This window comes from Eptatretus burgeri, chromosome 7 (assembly GCF_056783735.1).
Source record: "Eptatretus burgeri isolate ZD-2024b chromosome 7, Ebu_testis_v1, whole genome shotgun sequence".
Taxonomy (NCBI): Eukaryota; Metazoa; Chordata; class Myxini; order Myxiniformes; family Myxinidae; genus Eptatretus; species Eptatretus burgeri.
The window spans coordinates 79991889-80018633 of record NC_140967.1 but is presented as its reverse complement, the minus strand read 5'-3'; the positions used below and the strand labels follow the sequence as shown (position 1 = coordinate 80018633).

Here is a 26745-nt window from a genome sequence, read left to right as displayed (position 1 = left end):
GCAGCCTATGTTGATCTCTGTAAAGCGTTCGATTCAGTGAATCTGGATGCCCTCTGGAGGATTCTAGGTCTTCGTGGGGTGCCACCAAAACTGATCGATCTGATGTCTGAACTCTACTCTGGTACTGAGAGTGCTGTGAGATGTGTTGGTACCATCTCTGACTTATTTCCAGTTGTTACTGGAGTTCGTCAGGGGTGTGTACTGGCCCCCATACTTTTCAACACTTGTATGCACTGGATTCTAGGGAGGATGTCGGAGAGATCAAGCTGCGGTGCATCGTTTGGGAATGTCAAGATCTCTGACCTTGATTTCGCAGATGTTGCAGTCATCTTTGCGGAGACTCTAGATATCCTTTTTGGGGCCCTCGAGGTGCTGAATGAGGAGTCGGAGCTGCTGGGATTATGGGTTTCCTGGGTCAAAACTAAGATCCAGGCTTTCAATGACATCTTGGATGCTGCTGTCCTGTCTGTGCCTGTTTGTGGTGAGCATGTTGAGGTCGTGGAGAGATTCACTTACCTTGGCAGTGATATTCATGTCTCTGCTGGCTGTGTCAGAAGTCAATAGACGTCTGGGTCAGGCCTGGGGAGTCATGGATTCAATGGATAATGGGGTGTGGTGCTGCCGGTACCTGTGCAGGAGGACGAAAGTCTGAGTCTTCAAGTCCTTGGTGCTTCCAGTCTTGCTCAATGGATGCGAGACTTGGACTCTGACCAAGGATCTGAGACGGAGACTTAATTCCTTTGGTACAACGTCTCTTCAGAGAATCCTTGGCTATCGCTGGTCGGACTTTGTGTCCAACGAGTGGTTGCTGAGAGAGACTCAAATGACATTTGTTACCTGCATCGTCCGTGAGCGTCAGCTGTGGCTGTATGGACATGTGGCTCGTTTTCCTGACGCTGATCCTGCTCACCAGATTCTCTCAGCGAGGGAGTCTCCTGAGTGGAGGATGCCAATGGGCCGACCGCGTGCCTCGTGGTTGCTGCAGGTTGATCGGCATCTCAAGATGGCCATGGCCTGGGGGATGGCCAGACGGAGGCCCCTGGGGTATCGGCGGAAAGTGGACGCAGCGACGCGCTGTTCTGGTGCATGCTCCCATACCTGACCTGAGGGGTGGGCATTTAGAATTATACATTTGTTTCTGCTTTTTGTTTTTTCATTGTTCTTCAGTGGCATGTTGGAACAAACAAGGTTGCACTTGTAATTTCTTAATCGACTCCATGTTACCCTCCTCTAAGTCGAGCTTTCTTCGCCTCTCCTCCGTTGTCCCCCTTGTCTCATATCTGTGGAATTCCCTTCATGTTTCTGCCCAATATTAATGATTTTCACTTTAGTTATACAAGATGGTGGATCACTGCATTCCATATTGCCGATGCACGTTCACCCATGATCTCATTACTACTTTACCTTAACTTGAATTCCATACTTTCCTCCAAAAGTCTCTAATGTCACTGATTTCCTTTGTGTACCCACCTAATTCCTATTACCCTGTCACTCTGTTAATGTTCAACATTTTGAGATTGACAAGACACGAACATGGGAGAAAGAATATTATTATTTAATAACATTGTTGTGTAGAATTAAAAAAAAAAATCTTCATGAATTAAAACCCAATATCTTTGACCCACACTTTTCCAGACACAACACGAACCAAGAGAGACTATGAAGTAGATGGCCGGGACTACCACTTTGTATCACGTGAACGGATGGAGCAGGACATCCAGGATCATCGCTTTATTGAAGCAGGACAGTACAATGACAATCTTTATGGCACCAGCGTTCAGTCTGTGCGCGAAGTAGCTGAAAAGGTGCAGAACATGAATTTCAATTTTCTGTTAAAACTTTATTGCTTTTCTCACTCCCTACATGCTTGCCAACTCTTACTTTTATGGGAGAATTGTTTATCATGCTTTTATGGAGCTATGAAGTATCTTGGTATGAATGTCCGCTCTGTCCCCATCAGTTGGACAGTTGGCTTGACTCCACCCACAATTGTTATCTGAAAGAAAATCATACATCCACCATTTTGTGAAGGCTCTTTGGCCTCAGGTCTCAGGCCTCTGGTGTCAGCCCATGGCCCAGTGCAATTTGAATTATCTGAGATATATAGACATGATGTATTATATATGCACATAAGCAGTAGGCATTTTTTTTGCTTCATGTATGTAGCCCAGGTTATTACCCCGCACACACGAAGCGAAAATGCCGGGTTAAGCAATTGGTCCATGTCCGTCCGTCTATCTGTCTACAAATGTCAGTTTATGATTGAGGAACACCTTATTTTAATTGAAGTTTTTTTAATTTTTTTTTAACACAAATCGGAACATGAATCGGAAGACAAACCTGCCGTTGAACAGTACTTTGTCTCTGAAGAGGTGAGATAATGTGCAGAGGAGTGAGATAATATTTTTACTCTATCTGCCTGCCTGGCAGTCAAACGAAATTAAAAAATCATTTCAAACAGGAAACTTACTGTTTTTAAAGATGTCATAAAGGACACAAACAACAAGAATGAATAACTAATATAATATGTTAGATAGGGTGGTGTCGTAGACAATGGATACAATGGCAGTAAAACCTAGAGTAATTTATTTATACAACTTTTACAATCTTTATTTTACAGTCAACCCTCAAATATCGTGGGTTTCTACTAATCGTGGGCAACCGATTGTGTTCGCGGTATTTAATTTCAGGCAATTGGTTTTTGAGCTGAGATGAGTCATTGTTTGCATCTGCGTGTACGATTACCTCCCATTACAAGCCTTTTCTTGTTTGTCGCACACCCTTAATTGTAGTAATCAAACCAGCATACGAGAATGCAGCTAAGTTTAATAATGAATCATCATCGAACAGGAAATGACATATGAAGATCCTGAAATACAAGATCGACAACATCTCGTAGACACACAACTACAACAGCTAATAAAAGCGCCCAAACGTAAAATGATCGACAAAATTAATCATGCCAAAAGGCAGAGAAAGGTTATGACATTGGGCGAAGAAATCAAGTTGTTCGCTACGTCGGCAAGATGTGAAAGTGCGCAATCTGTGGGCCGCCATTACCGAATCAATGAATCGACTGTAAGTCAAATATCTGTTCAAGTGTTCCCATTCCACAAAGCACAAGAGGCTCATTTCCAATCCCATGATCATCATATTTAAAGGATGGAAAAAGCGCTTAATGTTTGGATCGAGGACCAACCAGAAAAAAAAGCCTTTGAGTGGACCGGTGTATCAGAGAACCCATTGTGGATTTATTCGGACCTTGAGTGGACCGGTGTATGGGAGAAATATTTGAAGATTTCCCAACGATTCCGCGAGGCACCCGGGGACGAAGATTCCAGTTCAACCATGGCTCATGTAACAAATCGAGGCAAAGGGATTTATGCTGGGGCAGGTTTTTAACGCTGAAGAGATAGGATTATTTTGGAAGAGGAAGCCATGTCATTCCTGCCTGTTCAAGCAGGGAAGATCTGCTCTGGATCAAGATGGCTAAGGATCGTTTTACCCTCCTTCGATGTAGCAATGCGGCAGGCGACTTCATCATGCTCCCGACGATCCAACAGCCATGGCAAGTTCTACATCCACATCTTTCTAACCTAAATCCTCCCCCCTCCCCCCCCCATGGCAGCATCATCATCTCTGAGCTCAGTCTTTTGCTTTCTGCTTACGGCAAAGAACAGTACGAACGAGTGCGTAATACGTTTACCCTCACCACCTCGCTGTTTTGCAATTAATTTAAAAGGTAAAACTTGTGTTTTTGTTTAATTTACACCACATTTATTATATTTACATGTTCATTTTCAATATTACAATGGGACCATACTCAATTCAGAGTATTGGTGCTGCTTAAGCAGTCTCCTAGGCTATTGGGTACAATCCTGGACAGGTCACCACTCCAAAACAGGATAACAGCATGCTGGTACTCATTTTTGCTAACCTCAGAGGGATGACAGACAGAATCAACCCCATCTGCTATTAATTCAATAGTAAGCAGGATTTGAACTCAGGACACAAGATCCCAAACTCATTATCCTAACCATTAAGCCAACACCAAGCATATGTTTATGTTTATGTACACACGCACACCCCCCCCCCCCCCACACACACACACACACACACACACACACACACACACACACACACACACACACACACACACACACACACACACACACACACACACACACACACACACACACACACACACACCTCTTCTTTTACAATAAAACACATCACGATTGAAATAAACACTTAAAAATATATATTTTTTTTTTCGTGTTTATTTCAATTGTCATGTGTTTATTCCTGGCTGCCATCGATCTTCCTAACCTCCACGATATTAGAGGGTTTACTTTATTTAAATTTAATTATACTAGTACGTGCCCATACGTGCGTGGCCATACGTGCAAAAAAAAAAAATTAAATTTAAACCGCGAGCCAGAAACGAAGGCGCCCTTTCCCCATCGTAACCGGCACGGCCCGTGACGTCATCGTCGGCTGGCCGCGCACCGGCCTACGCAGCCACGCCTACGCAGCCACGCCTACGCAGCCACGCCTATGCAGCCACGCCTACGCAGCAACGTGGCTTGTCATTGGTTTGGTAAATAAATGGCCGCAACAACATATCTTGTCGTTGGGCTGGTAAATAAATGGCCATAACTTGGGAAGCACTTGTCCGATTAATATCAAACCTTGAAAAGGCAAATACTCAGGTCCCCATCAATAGAGCTGGCAAGTTTTAATTCGATCGGACCAGTGGTTGTCGAGAAACAGTGGTCACAGTCACACAGACACACACACACAGAGACACACACACACACACACACACACACACACACACACACACACACACACACACACACACACACACACACACACAGAAAGATTGCTGGAATTATAGATAGATATTTAAACATGAAAGAATACAAATCACCTTCATAATACATCCAATAACCTCCAGATTTGCAGTACTTGGAGATGTTGTATCGGGTGGTGTATAAGACTGAGTTATAGGTCGCACTCAACCTCCGGATTTTTAAAGCAATCTTTAAAATCGTTATTTTATTAAAATTGAACTGCATACTTGAACAGCGTGTGGAGTATCATGCTCTATGAATTCTCTAGTTTTTGTATTATTTTCGGAAGCAATTGCGGCAACGGTCTGTGGCCTATACACTGCCCAAATAAAGGGATGAACAATTTGTGTACATAATGGAGCAAGTGTATGATTGTATCCCCTACTCCTCCGAGAGGATTTCACCCAGGAAGCTGAAACTTTCGGGGATTAAAGAGGGAACACTGACGTTGTGCATGTGGAAGTTTTGTTTGATTCCATGAAGTTTGGAAGAATTTTCTTTTATTTTGCCCATCTTGACATTTTCTTTCTTTAGGGTGAGGGTGGGTGCAATTGGAAGTATCTGAGCTCCATAACCACAAAGTATTATAATCATATACACATAAGCAGTGTTCACATTTTCGCTTCACATACGTAACACACAAAGAAACACACAAGGTAACCTGGGTTAATTGTATTTTTGGGAGTATTCAAGGTCTGTTACCTATACACCGCCCAAATAAAGGGATGCGTCAGAAGTACGTGTTGCATGCTTGGAACAAGATCTCCCATCTGCTATAGTATTGTTACGAATTCGCGCCCGCCGGCGTGCGATCGGCCGCGTACCTCTAATCACAACCGCATTGCCCACCGGTCGGACAATTCAGTCGTGACTTTCTGAAACCACGCCAGAAACCAGTCACGGGTGAGATTTTAACCTCACCACAGCCCAGTCCGTATTCTACCCGCGCGAAATAGGGTCACTCGCCGAATATCGATATACCTAAGTACTTGCGTGGGTAACCTACCGAGGGGCCGTACATCGGCGCAGGTCGGCTTGGGATACGAACCGCTTAAGCGATCCGTTCCGTTCTACAGCGATAACCAAGCGGGTATTATCGCCGACCTCGCTGGATCCGATTCTATTTAACGGGTATTTCAAAACCCAACTAATTATTCCACGATGCAAGATGGCATTTCCAATAGGGGAAAGAGGAACGCAACGAACGGGATACATTCAAACCAAGCACTTTTATTACAAGCACACGTATATACAGCCAAGGCAGTCATGCAATATTCAGGTGAGAAGCAAAAGCAATACAACCGAATATGATTATTATTTACAGTCACTTACTCAGTTCTAACTTGTCGGACACGGCGCCACCAACATTCACTCAAAAGCAAAGGAATGGCCACCCCCAAAGACAGGAGTGGCAGACAGGGTCCGTGGACCTTTATAACGCGGGACCTAGAGGACCGAACGGATCCCGCGAGACCGTGGCAGGTTACCTGCCCCCCTCAGTGGTCGGCGAGTCGCGTCACCCCGTCCCCACGGCAGTTAGCGTGGCCGTGCCTGATCCCGGGCCTCTCGCGTGGCCGGAGAGCTCCCTCCGGCGCTCCTTGCACAGACGCGCAGGTTCGCGCCACCCAGCCGGCAGACCTGCGCCTCCAGTCCGCGTCTCCGGTGCGTCGCCCGGACTTTCTACCGTCCCACGCCTCCAACGAACAGGTAGCTTCACAGGACCAAGAGCACATGAACCACAGGACCAAGAGCCAGGAGAGCGATGAACCACCCGATGGCGAAACCACCAAAGACTTGAGGACTACCACACGAAAGACAAGACCTCGCGTCTCGTGCGGCCTTATATAACTCGGGGCTCCGCCCTTCGCCCCTCCCCGTTTTTGGCTCCACCCTCCTTCGAGCCTTTTCGAGAAGTTTCTCAAAGGGGCGTTTCTCAACTCCGACCACCTCACTCCTCGTATCCACCAATCGCGAGCGAGCCGCCTTGCCCTTCTCGTCACACCAGCCTCGGATAAAAAAGGCAGGAGAAACCCACACGCACCATTGGAGGTTTCTTTTCCTCGTTCTTTTACGCCCGCGTTCTCGGACCCCTTTTTGAACGCGGAAAGGGTCGTAGCGTGGTCTGTGGAGGATGGCATTAGCAAGCTGGCGTAGTGGCGAAGATGGTTAAATGGTGGTGGTGTTGTTGTGGCGATCGTAGCGTGGTTGGCGTTGTGGCGTAGTTGGTGGTGGTTGTGTTGTTGGCGTTGTGGTTTGTTGTAATGGTGGGCAAGATATGTCGGTTCAAAATAACGATGGAGAAAGAAAAACCTACCTCAAAGGGTCACAGCCCTCTAAACAACGGTGGGGAAACCTATCTGAACACTCACTTACCGGGATAACTGATCTAAGGAACCTTTATGGTGTTCTGCGAATTTCCAAAGCCGTAACAGTATTAATAATCATTAAAATAATAACATGACCCCCCTGACAGTTCCCAGAGGGAGCAGGTGTTTCTCGTGTATAAAATTAATGAAGGTTTTTTGTATGTAATTTCGGTTTTACCCTGAGTTTTCAAGGCTTATTGATTTGGACAGACAGAAGGGTCATCCATCAAAAGCATTTGGCATGTTTTCGCTTGATGTATGTAATCCGAGTTGCAGTGGTCTCTTGTCCATTTACCGCCCAAATAGAGGGATGAGCAATTTGTGTGATCAATTAATGTTTTTGTACGTAATTTCAGTTTTAGGCGGCATTTTAAAGGATAATTAATGTGAAAATACAGAATTAGGCATGTTTTTCCTTCATGTGTGTAATCTGATTTGCAGTGGTCTATTGCGATACACCACCCAAATTAATCGATGAGCAATCGACAATAATATATAGAGTTTGTGTGGCTGTAGCTCCGTCAGCAATATTCACTCGTCGGTTGGGCGTGGCACTGACCAATTGGGTGTGACCGTTTTCCCCAGCATTGTTATGCATGTCAATAGTTATCACATCTATCCACGTCAGCAAACAACGGCCCATCTGGGTTGTGCGGCAAATCACATCCTTCCCTCACCTCGTATTTCCTCACCTCTCACAGCAGTGATTACAGTATTGGAGGTTACGGTGTGACATCTTTATCACACACTTTCCTCACCTTGTGTTACCTCACCTCTCACAGCGGTTTGTGTAATAAATGACGGTTTCGGTGCGTAATTTTGATTTTAGCCTGAATTTTCAAGGTTGAATAATGTGAAAATACAAATGGGTCACCCGTTATTTTGACTGGCTTTTCTGCTGTTTGTTTAATGATATTTTTTGTGATATTTCATTATTAATAAATTATTCATATTTAATGATATTAATTCATGTAAAGTGAGAAATTTGACATTTGGCTTGAATTTCTTTGTAGAACCAGAAATGTTTTTTTTTGTATACCTTGTCGAGGCTCGTATGAGAGCTAACACACAACGCACAGCAAGGGGGGGGGGGGCATGAGACAAGAGGGGCGGGAGTGGGAAGGACAAAACAGTGGGAAACAGAGAAACGAGATCTGTGGAAGGGAGAGGGATGAGGTGGAGTACACAGGGTAAACAAGATGAACACTACAGGGACTTGCAGGAAGGAAAGCAGGGAATTTGAAGGAGGTGGGTTTGGGGTGGATTAACGGGGGTAGAAAAGATCAAGGATTTGAATGGGGGATGGTAAGAGGTAGTGGTGAACAGCTGTTTTGAAGGCCTGGAGGGAAGAATGGGATTGAATAGAGTGAAGGAGTTTATTCCAAAGGCGGGAAAAAAGAGGAATGAAAAAGTGAAGGTGAGCAGTGATTCGGATTTTGGTAGTTTTACCAGAAGGGGGTTGTTGACGGACCTTGAGCACCCTGCGGAAATGTGGTGGGGACAAATCGCAGAGAGCAGGGGGGGCGAGGCTGGAGAGGAGACGGTAGAAGACAGAAAGACCACCGACTAACCTGCGTTGAATGAGTGAGAGGCCCAAAGACTCAGTCTCATTGTGTGAGATGCCAATGATCCGAAAAGCCTTGGTTTCCACAGCGTGAAGCCGAGAAAGGTGGGAGTCAGGAGCACCAGGCCAGAGAGGAGAGCGGTACGCCATCACGCTGAGGATGAAAGCTTTGTAAGTGGTCAGGAGCTCAGGTGGGCCGAGGAAGGACCTTGCACGATGAAGGATTCCCAGTGGGCGACTGGCTTTAGAGGCGAGGTTTGAAATGTGGCTTTCCCAGGAAAGGTCATGGCAGATAGTGAGACCCAGAAGCTTGAAAGAAAGAACTTCTTCCAGAGGATTATTGAGAAAGTGGATGGGGGGGGTTCTAAACAGTCCTTTCGAAGAGACATAGTGAGAGTGTGAGATTTGTCTGGATTGAAAGACCTGTTCCACGTGTTGGACCAGTTTGTGATTTTATTCAGATCTGCAGTGAGCGAAGAAGCTGCTGCTTGCCGGTCTGAGGGATGACAGATGGTTCGGCAGAGGGTGGAGTCATCAGCAAAGCGATATAGAGGATTTTCCAGAGTTGGAGAGATCATTGATGAAAACCAGAAAAAGAACAGGACCCAGAACGCTGCCTTGAGGAACTCCAGCCTGGACAGGAAGCGGGGGGGGGGGGGGATGAAAGAACTCCATTTAGGGCCACACGTTGACTGCGACAGGAGAGGAAGTCTGCGAGCCATGAATGGAGATGGCCTTGGATACCATAGGAAGAGAGTTTGGTGAGCAGGGCAGGGTGCCAGGCTGTGTCAAAAGCACGTGATATGTCCAGGGATATGGCCCAGATTTCATGTTTGGCATTAAGGACCTCCATCCATTGTTGGGAGAGCAGCAGCAACATATCCAGGGTAGAGTGACCTGGTCTGAAACCAAATTGATGATCAGAAATCAAGCCATTGGAGAAGAGGAAGGATTTAATGTCTGAAGCGATGATGGATTCCATAACCTTGCTGATGATTGGTAGAAGGCTGATGGTCTGTAGTTGCAGGGATCTGTTTTTGCACCTTTTTTATGCAGGGCAGTAATGTTTGCAGATTTCTAAGCACATGGCAGATGGCCATGAGCAAATTAAAGGATGAATAGAACAGAGAAAGGGTGAACAAGAGCAGAGGAGAAGGTTTTTAGGACACGTGGGCTGATGCCGTCTGGTCCGGTTGCAGAATCTGAGTCAAGGTTTGACAGCAAGCTTTCCACCTTGTCAGAAGAAAAGGACACAGAGTCCAGGGACAGTTGGGTGCGACTGGGTAAGGTGGGTAGAGAAAGTGATGGGTTTTAGGCACAAGATTTAGCTGCAAACACCGAGTTTAGACATTCAGCTTTTTCACATGCGGTATCAGCAGTGCGGCCATTTGAGGTAAGGGAAGGGATGGAGGGGGAACATACAACAGAAACAGATTTGATGAGATGCCACCAGGATTTTGAGAAGGGAACGAGGTTTGAAAGTTCAGACTTGAGCTTAGAAAGATGTTTTCTGGCTCTTCTGAGGGTAGATACACACTTGTTCCGAGCTTTATGGAAGGAACTGAGATTGCCCTCAGTTGGGTTTGCTTTCCATGAGGCAAAGGAAAGTTGTTTCAGGACAACTGCCTCACCACAAGCTTCAGTAAACCAAGGGCGGGAGGAAGGGTAGGACAACTGAAGACGAGAGGGGATAAATCTGTGCATGAGGGAGAGCAAGTTTCTTTGAAAGAATTCACAGGATGAGTTGATGTTTTAGAAAGTAGTGATAGGAGACCAGTCTATAAGTTTGATGGCTGCTTGGAGACCCTGCCAGTCGGCTTGAGTGAAATGCCAGACTTGATGGTGGTGAGGTGGTTCTCTGATAACAGCCAGAGAGATGTCCACTTTGACAAGGACGTGGTCAGAAGAACCAATTGGAGCGGAGGAAGAGCAACAGATATTGTCAGGGAAATTTGTCAAAATCAGATCCAGAAGAGATGGAGTACCATTGGTGGAGATCCGGGTAGGGAAGTTGACCGATTGAGTCAGTCCCAATGAGTCGCAGAAAGCTTTTGCTGAAGTGCCATGACAGGGGGGAGAGAGGTACCCACACCTCGCCAACTGGCATGATGACAATTTCTGTAACACATCATGGTGTATAATACATTTTAAATTTGAGATTGTATTTTTAGTGCCCTGAAATGTTCCTCATTGGAGGTTAGGCATAAAGACATGGAGGAACATGGCTAAAACAAGCATCATCACCAAAACTCCGCAACCTTCCCCGCATTGTCCATTCTGTCGGCCCAACTCAGTCGAGCTCAACTGGCTGGGCATTCACTTTCATTCTCAAGGGCTTTTATCTGCGATATTATCACTGGGCTCCAGAAAATATAAATGTCTGCTCTTGATTCCAGAGCAGAACATGGCAAGCTTAGTTAATCAGGATTTTATTTTTAGCAAAAAATATAATGTTGAAAATAATTACTATTTTGATGAATGTTAACATCTGGCAACTCCAAAAGCATATCAATATGAGCTTTCGTGAAAGATGGACTGAACAAGAATGAGTCGAACAAAAACTCTCCCTCATCAGCACCCCCCTTCCCTCCCACTGTCTCTTGCTCCACTCATCATTATACCACTCCACCTTATCCCTTTGCTTTCTTCTTAAAAGTCACTTCCCTATGATCCTCATCTTTCATAGTCAGCACTCGTTACTTCAGGTTGACTGTTTATCGGTTTCTTGTTTTCTCTTCTCCCTCCAACCCCTGCTCCTTCTCCCCCCACATCAAAGTTTCCAGCTTCACAGCAGCTTGCATTTTAATGAAGTGTGCTGTTAATACAGAGCACAGTAAGCACATTGTGATATATCTTGCTGCCACTTATCACTCTGACCCTCCCCCCTCCTTCCACACCCCTCCCCTCTCCCATTCCCACAACTCCTTGCCTTCAGCTATTTTAGCTCATTTGAGACACTGAAGTATACCTGCACACAACTGAGGTTAAATGATAAACAATGGAGTGGGGAAACAAAAGTTTCGACAAAACAAATTGATACCCTTGAATAATCATAGCACGATGACATGCATTAATTTGGTTTGCTATGTGATGACCATGTTGATTCTTCATGCATTGACATAAGAAAGCAATTCAAACATTTACATCTAGCATTTAACATTAGCTATAATAATTCCCGATAAGTGAAACAAGCAAGTAACATTCGATGATTTGACAGCGCAAGTGAATGAAGGTGATCACAAGGTATATAACCAGACAAGTAAAAAATACGAATGAAGAGTAGACATGTGTTCAGTCAAAAAGTTAATATTTGTTTCCCATTTAGAGCTTCAATATCCAAAATTATTGATGAATACTGAGCAAAAGACAAAACAATAATGTGCATTTTGTGTAAGTAGTATGAATGACAAAGTACAGTCAAAGCTCGTTACTATGCCACCTCGCTTCTATGCCACTCTCGCTATTATACCACTTTTGCTCGGTCCCGACAAAATTCAATACAAAATAAATTTACTATGCCACCCCCTACTCTCGCTACCATGCCACTACTGTGTGACTGTTAAAAGGCACGAGTCGTGAAAAAGTCTGTATTGCGCAGTGCTCGATTATCACACTCACGTCCAAAGGCGAAGCGACGAACTACAGTCCAGCTGTGCACGACATAACTCAATACGTACGCGCATAGTCAGACTGTGTCAAAACATGCGATTCTTCTCCCCGATGCCAGCCACAACAAGCCAATCACAACACGCACAACGAGACACAAAAAAGCGCGAGCACACACACAGACACGCAGGCACACGTACAACAGTGACATCATTTTTTTTCAAATTCAGCCCATAATGTCAGCTCAGAAACGCAAGCGAACCGACTTTACGCTGAAGGAGAAGAAGGAGATCATCGATGCCGCGAAGAAGGAGCCGAATCAGTCCAAGTTGGCCAGGGAGATTAGCAAGAAATGGGGCGTCGAAGTTAAGAGAACCACCGTGAAGGGCATTCTCAGCAAGAAGGATGCATTCGAGGCTGCAATCAAAGCTGGATTTACATCGAAGCGCATGAAGTTGACGCAGGCTCACGACCCGAAGCTTGATGAGGGAGTGCTCATGTGGCTGAAGCAATCAAGAGGACAGAATGTGCCTGTCAGCGGCGATCTGATCAAGGAGAAGGCGATGAAACTGGCCGAGCTGATGCACATCCCAGACTTCATGGCGAGCGACGGTTGGTTGGGCAATTTCAAGAAGCGCCACGTCATCACGTTCAAGACAGTGCAGGGCGAAGCTGGAGCGGTGGATTCGCAATCCTTTCTTGAGTGGCAACAACAGGTTCTCCGGCCCTTACTCAGGCAGTTCTCCGCAGACGACGTCTTCAACCTGGACGAGACGACTCTTCTGGCAGCTGCTTCCAAACAAGACCATGGCTTTCAGGGGAGAGCGGTGTACTGGAGGAAAGAAAAGCAAGCAAAGGATCACTCTTCTGGTTGGGGCAAACATGAGCGGCAGCGAGAAGTTCCCTCTTCTGGTGATTGGCAATTCCAAGAAACCCCGTGCCTTCAAGAACAAAGAGATCCCGGTCAAGTACAAGGTGAACTCGAAGGCGTGGATGACGGCGGAGCTTTTCGAGGAGATGTTGCGTGCGTGGGACGGAGGACTCGGCCAGCAGGGACGCAGAGTGCTGGTCTGTCTCGATAACTTCTCTGGCCACCCTCCCGAGCTCGAGCTGAACAACATCCAACTGGTCTTCTTCCCACCCAACACGACAGCCAATTCGCAACCAATGGATCAGGGAATCATAGAGAACCTCAAGCGCCACTACAAGAAGCTCCTGCTATGCCGCCGGCTTGAGGCCATAGACGAGGGAAAGGAGTTCAAGTTCACGTTGCTCAACGCTCTACACGTCGCCCGCGTGCTTGGGAGCAGGTCGGCAAGTCGACGATCAGGAACTGCTTCGCGAAGGCCAAGTTCATCGAAGAGGAGATCCAAACTGAGCCACAGGATGCGGAGCTGCCCGACATCTGGGAAGCTCTGCCTGCCGAGGAAAAGATGCACGAGAACGAGGAGATCGAGCTGTCTGACTTTCTCGAAGCCGACGAGCGCCTCGCGACTGGCGGGTATTTCACGCTGGAGGAGATTGCGGAGGAGATTCTGTGCAGTGAGGAGCCGGTGGAAAGCGAAGATGACGAGGTAACTGTCGAGGAGGAAATCGTTCCGTTCGAGGAAGCCCAGCGCGCTTGTAGCACCGTCCGGAAGTTCATGCAGCAGAGAAGCGGGAAGCCCGGTGTGATGCAAGCGTGCGATCGGCTAGACAACGAGATGCACGAGATCCGCCGAAAGAAGATGCGCCAGCCGACGATTCTTGAAAGCTTTGTGTGTCGTGAATTTCTCGCCATGCCATATGTTAGTGTGTGAACTCTGTTAGTGTGTGTATGTTCTCCGTTCGCTTAGCTTATACAACAGTCGTGCCTTTTACTTGCTGGAATAAATTTTGTCTAAAGATTAACTACAGATGGGTAACTTGAGAAAATAAGGCCGTTTTTACAAAATCTCGTTACTATGCCACTCTCGCTACTATGCCACTTTTGCTCGGTCCCGACCGGTGGCATAGTAACGAGCTTTATATATATATAATATATATAATATATATATTTTATATATATATATATATATATATATATATATAATATATATAATATATATATTTTATATATATATATATATATTTAACATATATATATACATATATATATATATATATATATATATATATATATATATATATATATATATCCAGCCCATGCTAACCACTCATTGACTGACTGATATTAATGTTCGGTACCTTCCAGTTGACATAGAAAGCTGAAATTTGGCTTCATAAGTCACAAAGTGGATGAAACAGCGAGATGTTGCCCTGATGAGCCTTAATAAGGGCAAAACAAGGTCGGGAGCTTCACTTTTCATCTGCCTGATGACAGCTTTTGACTTTGCCTCAAATGAACTGCTGGATGCCCTTCGGGGTTGCCAGGCATGACACCATCGTGATGAGGTCGTCATCACAATATATATATATATATATATATATATATATATATATATATATATATATATATATATATATATATATATATATATATATATATATATATATATATATATATATATATATATATATATATATATATATAAACCTTCAATAACCTTGCACTGAAACCTTCAATAACTAGAACAGCACTCGGTAGAGCACATACCTCCTCCAGGCTGAACAGTTTACGTTTTGTATTCCACTGATATGCCTGATCAGCATCTGGACCTGAACCAAAATCGAATCAGCTTGTTCTTATCAACTGCCCAACTCATCCATCAAGTTCCGTCCACAATGTCTGAAAATATCATGCTATACAGTCTGTCGTTTTTTTGGCATTATCTCTCACTCATGGAGAATCAATTGGGCAATTAAAAAAATTCTCATATTCAGATCCAGATCTTCACCAAAATCGAACCAATTCTTCCTTGTCTCACACAAAAATCTGTCCACTAAGTTTCAACTGAATCTGTCCATAAATTTTTTGAGAAATCGTGCTGCGTATCGTTTTTGCCCTTTTCTGTCAATGGTGAAGAATCTCTTTAAAAATTCCAGTATCTGGATTCGGATGCGGATCTTCATCAAAATGGCACCAATTTGTCCTTGTCAATTCCACACACAGAGTTAATTAAAATCAAGTTTACCTCCCTGTCTTTGCTTGCCATGACATTCGCTGCCATTGACCATTACCACTCCTACACCACGGTAACTAAGGCGCCCTTTCCCCATCGTAACCGGCATGGCCCGTGACGTCATCATCAGCACCAATATACCAATATACCTAATATACATTTTGTCAACCAAAATGGCACCAATATACCCAACCTGTCCACCAAATTTTATCTAAATCCGTCCATAACTTTTTGAGTTATCCTTCTCACAGACAAACAGACAGACAGACAGGTGTGGAAACATAACCTGCACCCACCTTCAGTGTCAGAGGTAACTCGAGAGTTCATAGAACACCTTACCCATGCAGTCTTGAGAAAAAGACATGGAAAGGGTCTTTTCAACTGTTGCTTTGTGTTTTGCACAAAACAAACAGCACGAGGCACTGCCATGTCAGTGTGTCTGAATACTGAATGTCAGTGATCTCACAGTTACTCTGCACTTGGGGCATGAGACAACGTAAATATTTTTTTCAAGTACTGCTAAACGGGTTTTTGAAAGTGCTAATGCTAGGTTCCCACTATCACGATGCGCGGAACGATTGAAATCGTGGACTAATCGTGGTGATTCTATCAGATGTTATCAGATCTTGAGGTCAGTCGTGGCAATCGTGTTAATCGTAGAAAATTTTTGAACGGTTCAAAATTTTTCTACGATCAACACGATCAATTGTCAATCGGGATCATCGTATCAGATCGTATTGCATCGTAACAAAGCACGACAGATCGTATTGCATCATAACAAAGCGCGGCAGATCGTATTGCATCGTAACAAAGCGCGACAGATCGCATCTAATCGTGCTTCCTAATCGTGGTGATCGGGATCGATCTTAGACAAGACAAACACCACGCTCTGTGAGACCACGATTTCAATTGTGCCGTGCATTGTGATAGTGGGAACAGACTTTCAGAAAAATTCCATGATCAGCTACGAATGGCCAATTCTGGTGTTCGTAACGGTTCGCACGACAGTGGGAACCTAGCATAAGAAAGCGATCTGCATTCTAAAGTGTTCAATTACTGTATATACTTCAATTGAAATTAAGTAAAGATTTTAAATGCTGTGGAACAAAATATTTCCGAGGTTTACTGCCGTTGTGATATACCATCTTTTCATCACCTTATTGAACACATCAAATTAGTTCTTCGTCCCTGTTGTTTGTTGTGTTTATCACGTCCATAAAAGCAGTAAGCTTCCTGTTTGGAGTGATTTTTAGGTCATCTCATCACAATCTCGATGAGATTACCTTATGAAATGGGTCGTGATGTCCGGATGTACGTCCGTCCGCAAAAAGGAAACACAAATAAGCAAACAATGAATGACGCAATAATAAACCGCTTAACCCCACTACCGGTATGCATTCACAATGCCAATGAAGGAATGGGGATTCCTTAATTACCTAAGTCCTTACCTTGGCCCAATCATTCACACCACGGTAGAGAGACAGAGGTAATCACAAGACAGAAATACCTTGTTTTGTCAGGCAGGGCACCACAGAATGACTAAGGTCCCAGCTGCACAGGCAGAGAAACAAACAGCCCATCGCATTCCGTGATCTGGCCCAGGGGAGGGGAGATGGCGTGTCTCTGGTGCAGTAGGAGTGAGCAAAGCACACACCATTCCCAATAAATGCTGATTCGGCTTCTCCCGATGCTTCCACCCTCACTCCGTCTTTTATCCCTGCAGTCCCGGGTGTCATTGATGCGCCATGCTCCTCCCCTTTCACTCACCATTGGCCCACGGCTTAATCCGTAGGCGAAGCAAACCCCGTCCATTACCCTTGAGCCGCCAATCTCTCGGCAAGCCATATTAGCAAATCCAGTTTTCCCACTCAAGATGAAAACTTTAATAGAACATATAGGAAAGATTGCAGAGGTGAGGAATTGAAAATGGGGTCAAAGGGGTCGATCATTTTAGATACAAACACTGGGAGAGGGAGATGACGTCTAACCATTACATACTGCAAGCGATGCATTTCTAATATCACAATTAATTATGTCACACTTGTGCTATTAAATTTACTGAGGATATAACTGTACTATGATGAGCATTGTAAACCCCTTAAGGCCATTTCCACAACACACACACACACACACACACACACACACACACACACACACACACACACACACACACACACACACACACACACACACACACACACACACACACACACACACACACACACACACACACACGCGAGCAAATGTACACACTGTACACTTATATGGACGCACACACAGAGATGCATACTTTCAGACCTGGGAGGGCTCTGTTTCACCTTCTGAAACCCGGCATAAGAAGATACCAACGAACACACCACACACACACACACACACACACACACACACACACACACACACACACACACACACACACACACAAACCTTGAGAAGGGCTGGCTGTCTCGCTGTCTTGTACACACTCAACTGCTGTACGGAATGGGTTGAAACTTGCTGATTGTACTCGAGGTGTACCCGGGAGGATGTTAAGTGGTTTCACCCTAAGTGGCGACGCAGATTCTCTTTGTAAATGTGTACCGTGTAGTGCCACTCCCAGTGGTGATGGGAAAGGGTATTACAAGTAACGCTTCAGAGGCCTTCATTGTATCACCAGTAAGAGGCCTTCACGTTATTTTCGCACTCAATCAGCCAATGTTGCTTCACACTCGACCACAAAATATCTGGAGAAATTCCTATATTTTTTTTTTGCCTTTTTCTGCCTTGAAAAACTATCATGTCAAGGTGTGTAGATAGCAGCTTGAGGGTCACTCCATGTTATCATGACGTTTTTCCAAAGCCGCTTCCAATAACAAAAGTAACAACAACAACAACAATTATGATCAATGCATCAATATATTAATAGTAATAAAAGTAATAATAATTATTGGCAGTAATAATCAGGATAACAACATGAACCACCAATGCCGCTCAACTCGGGAGCGGGTGTTTCTCGTGAAATAAAGTTCGTCAATAAAATACGTGGGAATGGATGAAGATTGAAGGGGTTGAGGGAAATGGGTGATTTGGTTGAATAAAGTGTCTCAAAGTTTGAGGTAGACAGTGGGATAAGGAGAAGAAGTGGGAGTGGATGAAGTCTTTGATGGTTCTTGGAGGTCTACCGATAACTTGGGAAAATTAGATCTCGAAAAGCAAGCGGTCCCGGCAATATCTCTGCCAGACATATACGTCGGTTCTCTTATGAAATAGCTGAACCTTTGATGGACGTAATCAATGCATCATACATGCAACAGACAGACTAAGCACAGTGGAAAATGGCAAATGTTATTGGTTCACGAAAAAATATTTTCACGAAAAAAATAAGTGACCACTATATTCGTTATTATTGTGTGTCTGTCTGTCTGTCTGTATGTATGTCTGTCTGTATGTCTGTCTGTATGTCTGTCTGTATGTCTGTCTGTATGTCTGTCTGTATGTCTGTATGTCTGTCTGTCTGTCCCGAGCATAGCTCCGTGGGTTTTGATCCGATCCTGATAAAATTTTGGTGGGAGGTTTATATCATGATCTAGTTGTGTTTTCCTGAAAATGGGCGTGGTGCGCCCATTATGGGCAGAGCCACGCCCAAAAAACATGTGTTTTTAGGGGGTAGCCGATTTCAATTTACATCTTCTCCGAGGGGGTTTGTCGAATCTGACAGGAGTTTCAGTATTTGGTTAGCCCAATGGCACCTGCATAGCCCCACGGAGCTCGATTTTTCATTTTCGTCCCAAGGTCAAGGTCACAAAGTCACAAACTTAGAAAATTGCGAATTGTGTTTTTAGGGGGTAGCCAATTTCAATTTGCATCTTCTCCTTGGGGGTTTGTCGAATCTGGCAGGGGTTTCAGTATTTGGTTAGCCCAATGGCACCTGCATAGCCCCACGGAGCTCGATTTTTCATTTTCGTCCCAAGGTCAAGGTCACAAGGTCACAAACTTAGAAAATTGCGAATTGTGTTTTTAGGGGGTAGCCGATTTCAATTTGCATCTTCTCCTTGGGGGTTTGTCGAATCTGGCAGGGGTTTCGGTATTTGGTTAGCCCAATGGCACCTGCATAGCCCCACGGAGCTCGATTTTTCATTTTCGTCCCAAGGTCAAGGTCACAAGGTCACAAACTTAGAAAATTTCGAATTTTGACATAAAAATCAGACGACCGCCCAAACTTTGAGAGCTCGGATAACAATATTTTTATGCATAATCTTGAGGTCATTCCCCACCTAAAGTCTTGAAACCATTTGCTCTATCTCGAACACCTTGCCCTTGGTGCCCCCTTCAAGTTTGTTTTTACGCTGATTTCATCAAAGTATGGATAATCCGAGGAGTGCGAAATGCCATATAGCCTATATGACGTTATATTGTTCCTGGAATGTTCCACAGGAAGTTTTGCACCAAAGGTCATAATCCTTGACCTTTGACCTTTAAAGTTCAAAAAGATCAAATTTTCAAAGTTGTGGGAATCGAACTGGGTTTTCGACCTTCTTCGACGAACTAACTCCATTTCGCTACAGCACGAATCCTGTTTCCTTAATTTAATGTCCACAACATTGCTTTGTGACCTTTAAAGGTTATGCAAAGGTCAAATTTTTAAAGTTGTTGAACGAAACCGGGTTTTCGACATTTTGCAGCTAATAACCTGTCACTCGTACCACATCATGTTGATCATTTTTATAACTTGGTCAAACATTATCACATTGTCTCATCCTTGACTTCTGAAACGATCTACATCGTCAAATACCACTCGTGAACCATCGTCGTCTTCAGACTTGTCCCTATTCTAAAATTGTCCCCTGTCACCAGTGACAATTTGTGCCCAGTTGATCCAACCGATCCTTTCTCAAAGATTGCAGAACACTTGAGAGCACATCAAACGATGGAGGAAATGAAGTACCACCTTGATCATGTCAGGTCAGGTATTGGAGCATGCGCCGAGCAGTGCATTGCTGCGTCGACTCCAGGGGCCTCCATCTCGCCATCCCCCAGGCAGATGCCTGGCCCATCCCCATCTCCTTGAGATGCTGATCAACCTGCTGCAACTATGAAGCATGTGGTCGGCTCATTGGCTCCTCCACTCACGAGGCTCCCTCGCCGAGATAATCTGGTGAGCATGATCAGCATCAGGAAAACGAGTCACATGTCCATACAGCCACAGTTCATGCTCACGGACTATGCAGGTAACAAATCTCATTTGAGTCTCTCTCAGAAACCGCTTGTTGGAGACAAAGTCTGATCAGCAACAGCCAAGGATTCTCCGAAGAGACCTGGTACCAAAGGAATTAATCCTCCATCTCAGATCCCTGGTCAGAGTCCAAGCCTCACATCCAGGGAGCAAGACTGGAAGCACCAAGGACCTGAAGACTTGGACTTCCATCCTCCTGCACAGGTACCGACAGCACCACACCCCATGATCCAATAAATGCATGACTTCGCAGACCCAACTCAGACGTCTATCAACCTCTGGCTCACAGCCAGCAGAGACATGAATATCACTGCCAAGGGAAGTGATTCTCTCTGTGACCTCAATATCCTCACCACAAACAGTTACAGACAAGATAGCAGCATCCAAGATGTCAATGAATGCCTGGATCTTAGTTTTGACCCAGGAAACTCGTAATCCCAGTGGCTCTGACTCCTCATTCAGCAACTCGAGGGCCCCCAAAAAGTTATCCAGAGTCTCCGCAAAGATGACAGCATCATCTGCAAAATCAAGGTCAGAGATGTTGACATTCCCAAACAATGAACCACAGGTTGATCTCTCTGACATCCTCCCCAGAATGCAGTCCATCCAAGCAATGAAAAGTGTGGGACCAGTACACATCACTGATGAACCCCAGTAACAACTGGAAATAAGTCGGAAATGGTATCACCACATCTCACAGCACTCTCAGGACCAGAGTATAGTTGAGATCAGATTGATCAGTTTCGGTGGCACCCCACGAAGACCACTCTTCCAGAGAGAATCCCGATTCACTGAATCGAACGCTTTGCAGAGATCAACATTCGCTGCAAGCAGCCCCTGCCAAAACTCTTGTCTGTGTTTGGTGAAGACCCAAAGGGCAAGAAACAGTCAACCATTGACCTCTTTGGTGTAAAGCCTGACTGATCTGTGCGCTGGTGCTCAAGCAGATGGTGGCGAACCCGATCAAGAATTATCCGAGCAAAGACCTTGCCCGGCACTGAGAGCAGCGTCACCCCTCGGTAGTTGTTGCAGTCCTGGCGATCACCCTTCCCTTTCCAGAGAGGGACAACAAGGCCCCTCTTCCAGTCAGTTGGGATGATGCCTGTGTTCCAGGCAGAGCACAGAGCTGCATGCAAAGACATGAGTACAGCATTTCCACCAGCCCTGAGAAGTTCATCATGCATTCCACATATCCCTGGAGCTTCTCCCCAATTCAACCGGTTCACCACAGCCTGTGTTTCCACAAACGAAGGTGTACCACAGTTGATTTGAGGGTCAGCAATAGGGACAGTAAACACCCCTGACATCCATCTCAACAGCTGATGGATCAGCCTCGTACAGCCGTTCAAAGTAACCAGCCCAGCGGTTCATCACTTCGGGCTCCTCTGTCAAGAGCGTCAAACAGTTTGTACATGTCAATAAGGTGGTGAAAAGATTGTACTCTGTCTACTTGCCTTGAACCCAAACAGTTTGTAAACGTCAAAGTGGCATCAATCTGACGCTGCTTGATTAATATCCCGCACTCACTTCATGAGCATGCAGAAACGTCAGACTCAATTTATTTGATGATGCTTAATGACCTCTCCAAAGCGGTTGACCATATTGATCACAAAAATGCTGCCAATGAGAGTTGACTAATCTCTTGTTTCTTTGATAAGTGACCTGATTTCTAATCGTGAACAGTATGTTAAGTACCTTGGCAAATACTTTGAGTGGATACATGTGTATACCGCACTTCCCCAGGGAACTAAGTTGGGGCCCGTTATATTCCTTGCAATGATTAACGATGCCGGCTGCAGTGAAGTTGTCACTTCAAATATGTCCATGATCTCAAATATGCTGAAAAGCATAATACTCGTATGGAATCTCGTATGCGAGCTGTTGTTGAGCAACTTCACAATTGTTGTGCAGATATAATGGAATGCACTTCAACCACAAAAAGTGTGCAATTGTTGACATCTATTTCACTCAAAAGAAGCCACTCTCTTCCAACTTGTCACTCAGTGATGTGGCAATCCAAAATTATCATGTTTTCAAACTGGTGGGTCTTTTAAACCAGGCAGATCTGAAATGGGATGCTCATGCCGGTTATATTGTTAAACAAGCGAACAGTTGTTTGTATATGCTTCGGAAGTTGAAATATCATTTCCTTGCACTTGTAAACATTTTCACTTCTATTTTGTCCGCCATGTATTGGAATATGTGACTCTTGTGCAGTCGAGCAGAATCACAAAGCAGCAATGTAATGTAATCGGAATTGTTCAGAAAAGAGCTTGTCGAGTTATCCTTGGCCCCAACTAACTATCAGAGTTACTTCGACGCTTTACAAGATTGCGGTCTGGTTGTTCTCAAGAGCCGAGGTGATCAACTCTTCCGTGCTTTTGCGAGACTGCTGCCAAATTACAAGCTTCACCATTTGCTACCTTCAGGCAGGTCACATCGTGGCTACCAATTATGGAACTCAAAGCAATTAACTGAATTAAGATGTAAAACGACAAGATTCAAGAACGGCCCAATGTCACATCGATCCGCATAATGAATGAACCCACTAACTGTTAAATTTTGAACTCTGATGTCATGTTTCGATTTGAATCAAGATGTAATTTATCCATTTCCTTTGTTTTAATATGCTATTTTTTCTCTCCTTTTGCGATGTTTTTAATATCTATATTTTGTTTGTAAAATTAATGATTGTAATGCTCACCTTCTGCCTTTGGCTGTAATGGAAGTTGATTTGAAATAAACCTTTGATTTTTGGTATTGTTATTTATCTGTCTATTTACAAGGCCTTCCTTCCATGTGACAGTGGCTCAACTTGGCTAAACTGAAACCCCAACCTGTTTCAGTGAATATACTTTGTTCTTAATTATGAAGACTTTACAGAGGAATAAATAACATCTGCTCTTTTTATTTTCTTTCTCCAGGGAAAGCATTGCATATTGGATGTTTCTGGCAATGCAATCAAGCGGCTACAAGCGGCACAGCTGTACCCCATCGCTATTTTTATCAAGCCCAAATCTGTAGAAGCAATTATGTAAGTATCTCAGCATCGTGTACACATCTTCCTTCTCTATATTGTTCTTTGGTATTACAATGTGTGGTGACGGGGAGAGACTGTTTCCTTCTTTCCCTCTTTGTCTCCTCTGTCCAAGACTGAAGCTTAAGCGTCAAAAACAAAGATTTTTTTGTCGCCAAATCGAAGGAATGATATCTCATATTTACAGTTTGTGGAAAATTGCAAAAATTGAAAATTTTTCAGAAGATTATCTTGTCATGGAATCGTCAAAATGAGTTTTTAGTTCTTAAGTCTCCTAAACTTATACTGTCAAAAAGTAAACTTGGACTGGTGAGAAGTGAAGGTGGCAGATGTCAAGCAAGATGCAATACTTGACTGAAAGCTTGCTTTCTTAGCCTCGCAGGAATACAACCATCCCCCCCCTCCACCGACCCCCCTCCAATCCTCTCCCCCACGCCCCCCCCCCAACTCTCTCCACCCTGCCTTGACCATACATAAATCCAGGTATAATCAATGTTCAAATCCAGCAAATTGAATAGACCCTTGTTACCCGTGCCAGACGAGAGAGTTCTTAATTTGGGTCCGTTTGTCTGTTTGTTTGTTAATTGCCGGAATCCTTCGGATTTCGGCAATTATGTTGGTCGGTTGTGTGTGTCATTCTGTGTGTCTGTCTGTCTGTTTGTTTGTGTGTCTGTCTGTGTGTTTGTTTACCCTGTAGCAGCCACACCGTTTCAGCGATCATGACCAAACTGGGTACAGACGTCGGTCATGGTCCAACTTAGACACTTGTCGTTTTTGGTAAATCTAGGTCAAAGGTCAAGGTCAAGGTCACCGAAAAACCGAAATTCTTATTTTCGCAATAACGTCCGCTAAAATGGTCGTATCGACTTCAAACCAAATCCAAAATGTGCATCTTCCAATTCTGCATCCAACCATATGTCTCATTGGGGTGTCACACCAACACCCTTCTTAGCGGTCGGGGGTCGAATGTCAGGGGGGTCGGGTCAAAACTTTCAAATTGCGATAAAAACGCCATTTCAAGCCCGATTGACTTCCAAGTTATGATCATGACCAAACTAAGTGCTATAACTCATTAAACAGGAGCACTGTCGACTTCTAATAACCAAATTGATTCCCAGGTTTTTGTTTTTTCAGAGATCATGGAGATATGACAAAGTTATTCCAGCAATTCCTTGCTCAACGGGCAATTTCATTTGTTTGTTTGTTACTTGGCGAAATCTTCGATTTTGTCAAGTATGTTGGTCTGTTCCGTTTGTTGGTTTGTTTGTTTGTCCGGTCGTCTACAGCCCAAACGGCTGGACCAGTCGTTCTTAAATTTTTACACCTGATAGGCAATCCACCTGAGATGGTCCGCGTCCAAACCCCGTCTTAATCGGACTAAACGTCACGACGTGACGTCACACAACGTGAAAACACGTTTTTGGACATAACTCAGTGACCGGAAGGCGTAGCGACTTCCTGTTGACGCCAAATTAAACTTCATTCAAATATCTAAATGATTACTAAATGCATCTTATTACAAATTACGCATAGTTTTCGCAAGCGTATGGCGTCAAAGTTTTGCCTATTGACGTCATTTTTTAATCATGTACGAACAAATAAACACCACACATTCCATGACATTACAGCTTGGACCACCACATCGAAAGGTCAACTAATTCGCCAAGTGTTGTGCTGAGCACGATTTTTCATTTGTTTTTTTGTTGTCTGTCTGTTTGTTTGTAAGCACAGAACTTTCCTGTTTTTCTCTGCAACCCCTTGTCGGATTGAGACGAAATTTTCACCAATGGTGTGATTATTCATGTAAAATGTTACAATAATAATTATGACATCATGAGTCACGTGGTGTGGCAGCCATATTGGAAAAACGGAAATTCTTTGGACCTCTATATCTCTAAAACCGCACCAAGGAAAAGATTGAAACTTGGCACATGGCAAGTACTCCTCATGAGGAATGGGTGTATTTTTATGACATCACAAGTGCCCTCATTATGATGTCATAATTGCAAATGTAGAACGCCACATCCGATCAGTATGAAAATTTTGGAGGGTCATCGAGGGATAAAATTGTCTTCAGAAAAAAAGTTCATGACATCATCGGTCACGTGATTTGGCAGCCATTTTGTTTTGTTTTTTAAACCTTCAAAAATCTTCTTTGAAGTGGCTGAATAAATTGAGGTGAAACTTTACACATATGACGTCCTGTCCATGAGGAACAAAAGGTTCACACATATGATATCATAGGTCACATGATTTGGCAGCCATATTGGATTTACCCTGAAACCTATAAAAAAATGCACCACTCAAAAGAAGTCCTGGTGAAGGTCTGCAATCTCTGATTGCTCTTTTCCTTGTTTTAAGTTGGAGCTGTTGCTTATACCTTATAGCATTCCATTTACTCAGTTATACTGATGTCTGTATCATATAGCTGTATGGCAATTGTTGTGGTCATTGTCAATAGCTTCCTTCCTGGAGTTGAGAGCTTATCTGTTCCGCTTCATCCTTCCATGTTTTGGTGTCCAGAGTGTAAGATTGGAAACAGGTTCGATTTTGCCATGGTCGTAATGCCAGGCAATCCAAAGACGTCTTCTTTGAATTTTAACCGACAGCCTTGGAAGAGAACCATGGACCTATTACTTTGTCCTCTGTTCAGACCAATGAACATTGAAAGCTGAACGAAGAGGACGAGTATAGCATCTATCAAGTCCCTTATTTTGGATCACTTCACTTCACTGCACGATAAAGATAAGCACCATCCAAATAATTTTTCTCAGGTCTAGTGATCTCAGAGACCTACTGTACACTCGAACCTCATTGATATCTTCATACAGATAGTTGCCTGATCCTCGGATCCCTTCTAACAAAAAAACTTTCTTGAACAGGAATTCTATATTTGCTCATTTTCCTTCCTATTTATTCCTTGTTCCGCTTTAACAAGCCCAGCATTTATGCTTGTGGTGTTGTTAGCGATAATTGTCAGGAGCTTCTTTCCATCTGTACCCCCAT

The 26745-nt window shown here is 44.2% G+C and overlaps 1 protein-coding gene across 12 annotated transcripts in view; it reads left to right on the top strand.

Annotated features, from left to right (window-relative positions):
• The window catches only part of DLG2 (discs large MAGUK scaffold protein 2), a 652065-nt gene that overhangs the window by 613736 nt on the left and 11584 nt on the right, over positions 1-26745 (top strand). For 11 of the 12 annotated variants that reach the window (XM_085889199.1, XM_085889200.1, XM_085889205.1 and 8 more), the window contains 2 exons: positions 1636-1805; positions 23627-23736. In XM_085889199.1, the coding sequence (XP_085745325.1) occupies positions 1636-1805; positions 23627-23736 (280 nt within the window). Of the gene's footprint in view, positions 1-1635; positions 1806-23626; positions 23737-26745 lie in introns of those variants that run through there. The other variant, XR_015060299.1, reaches the window with a different exon arrangement.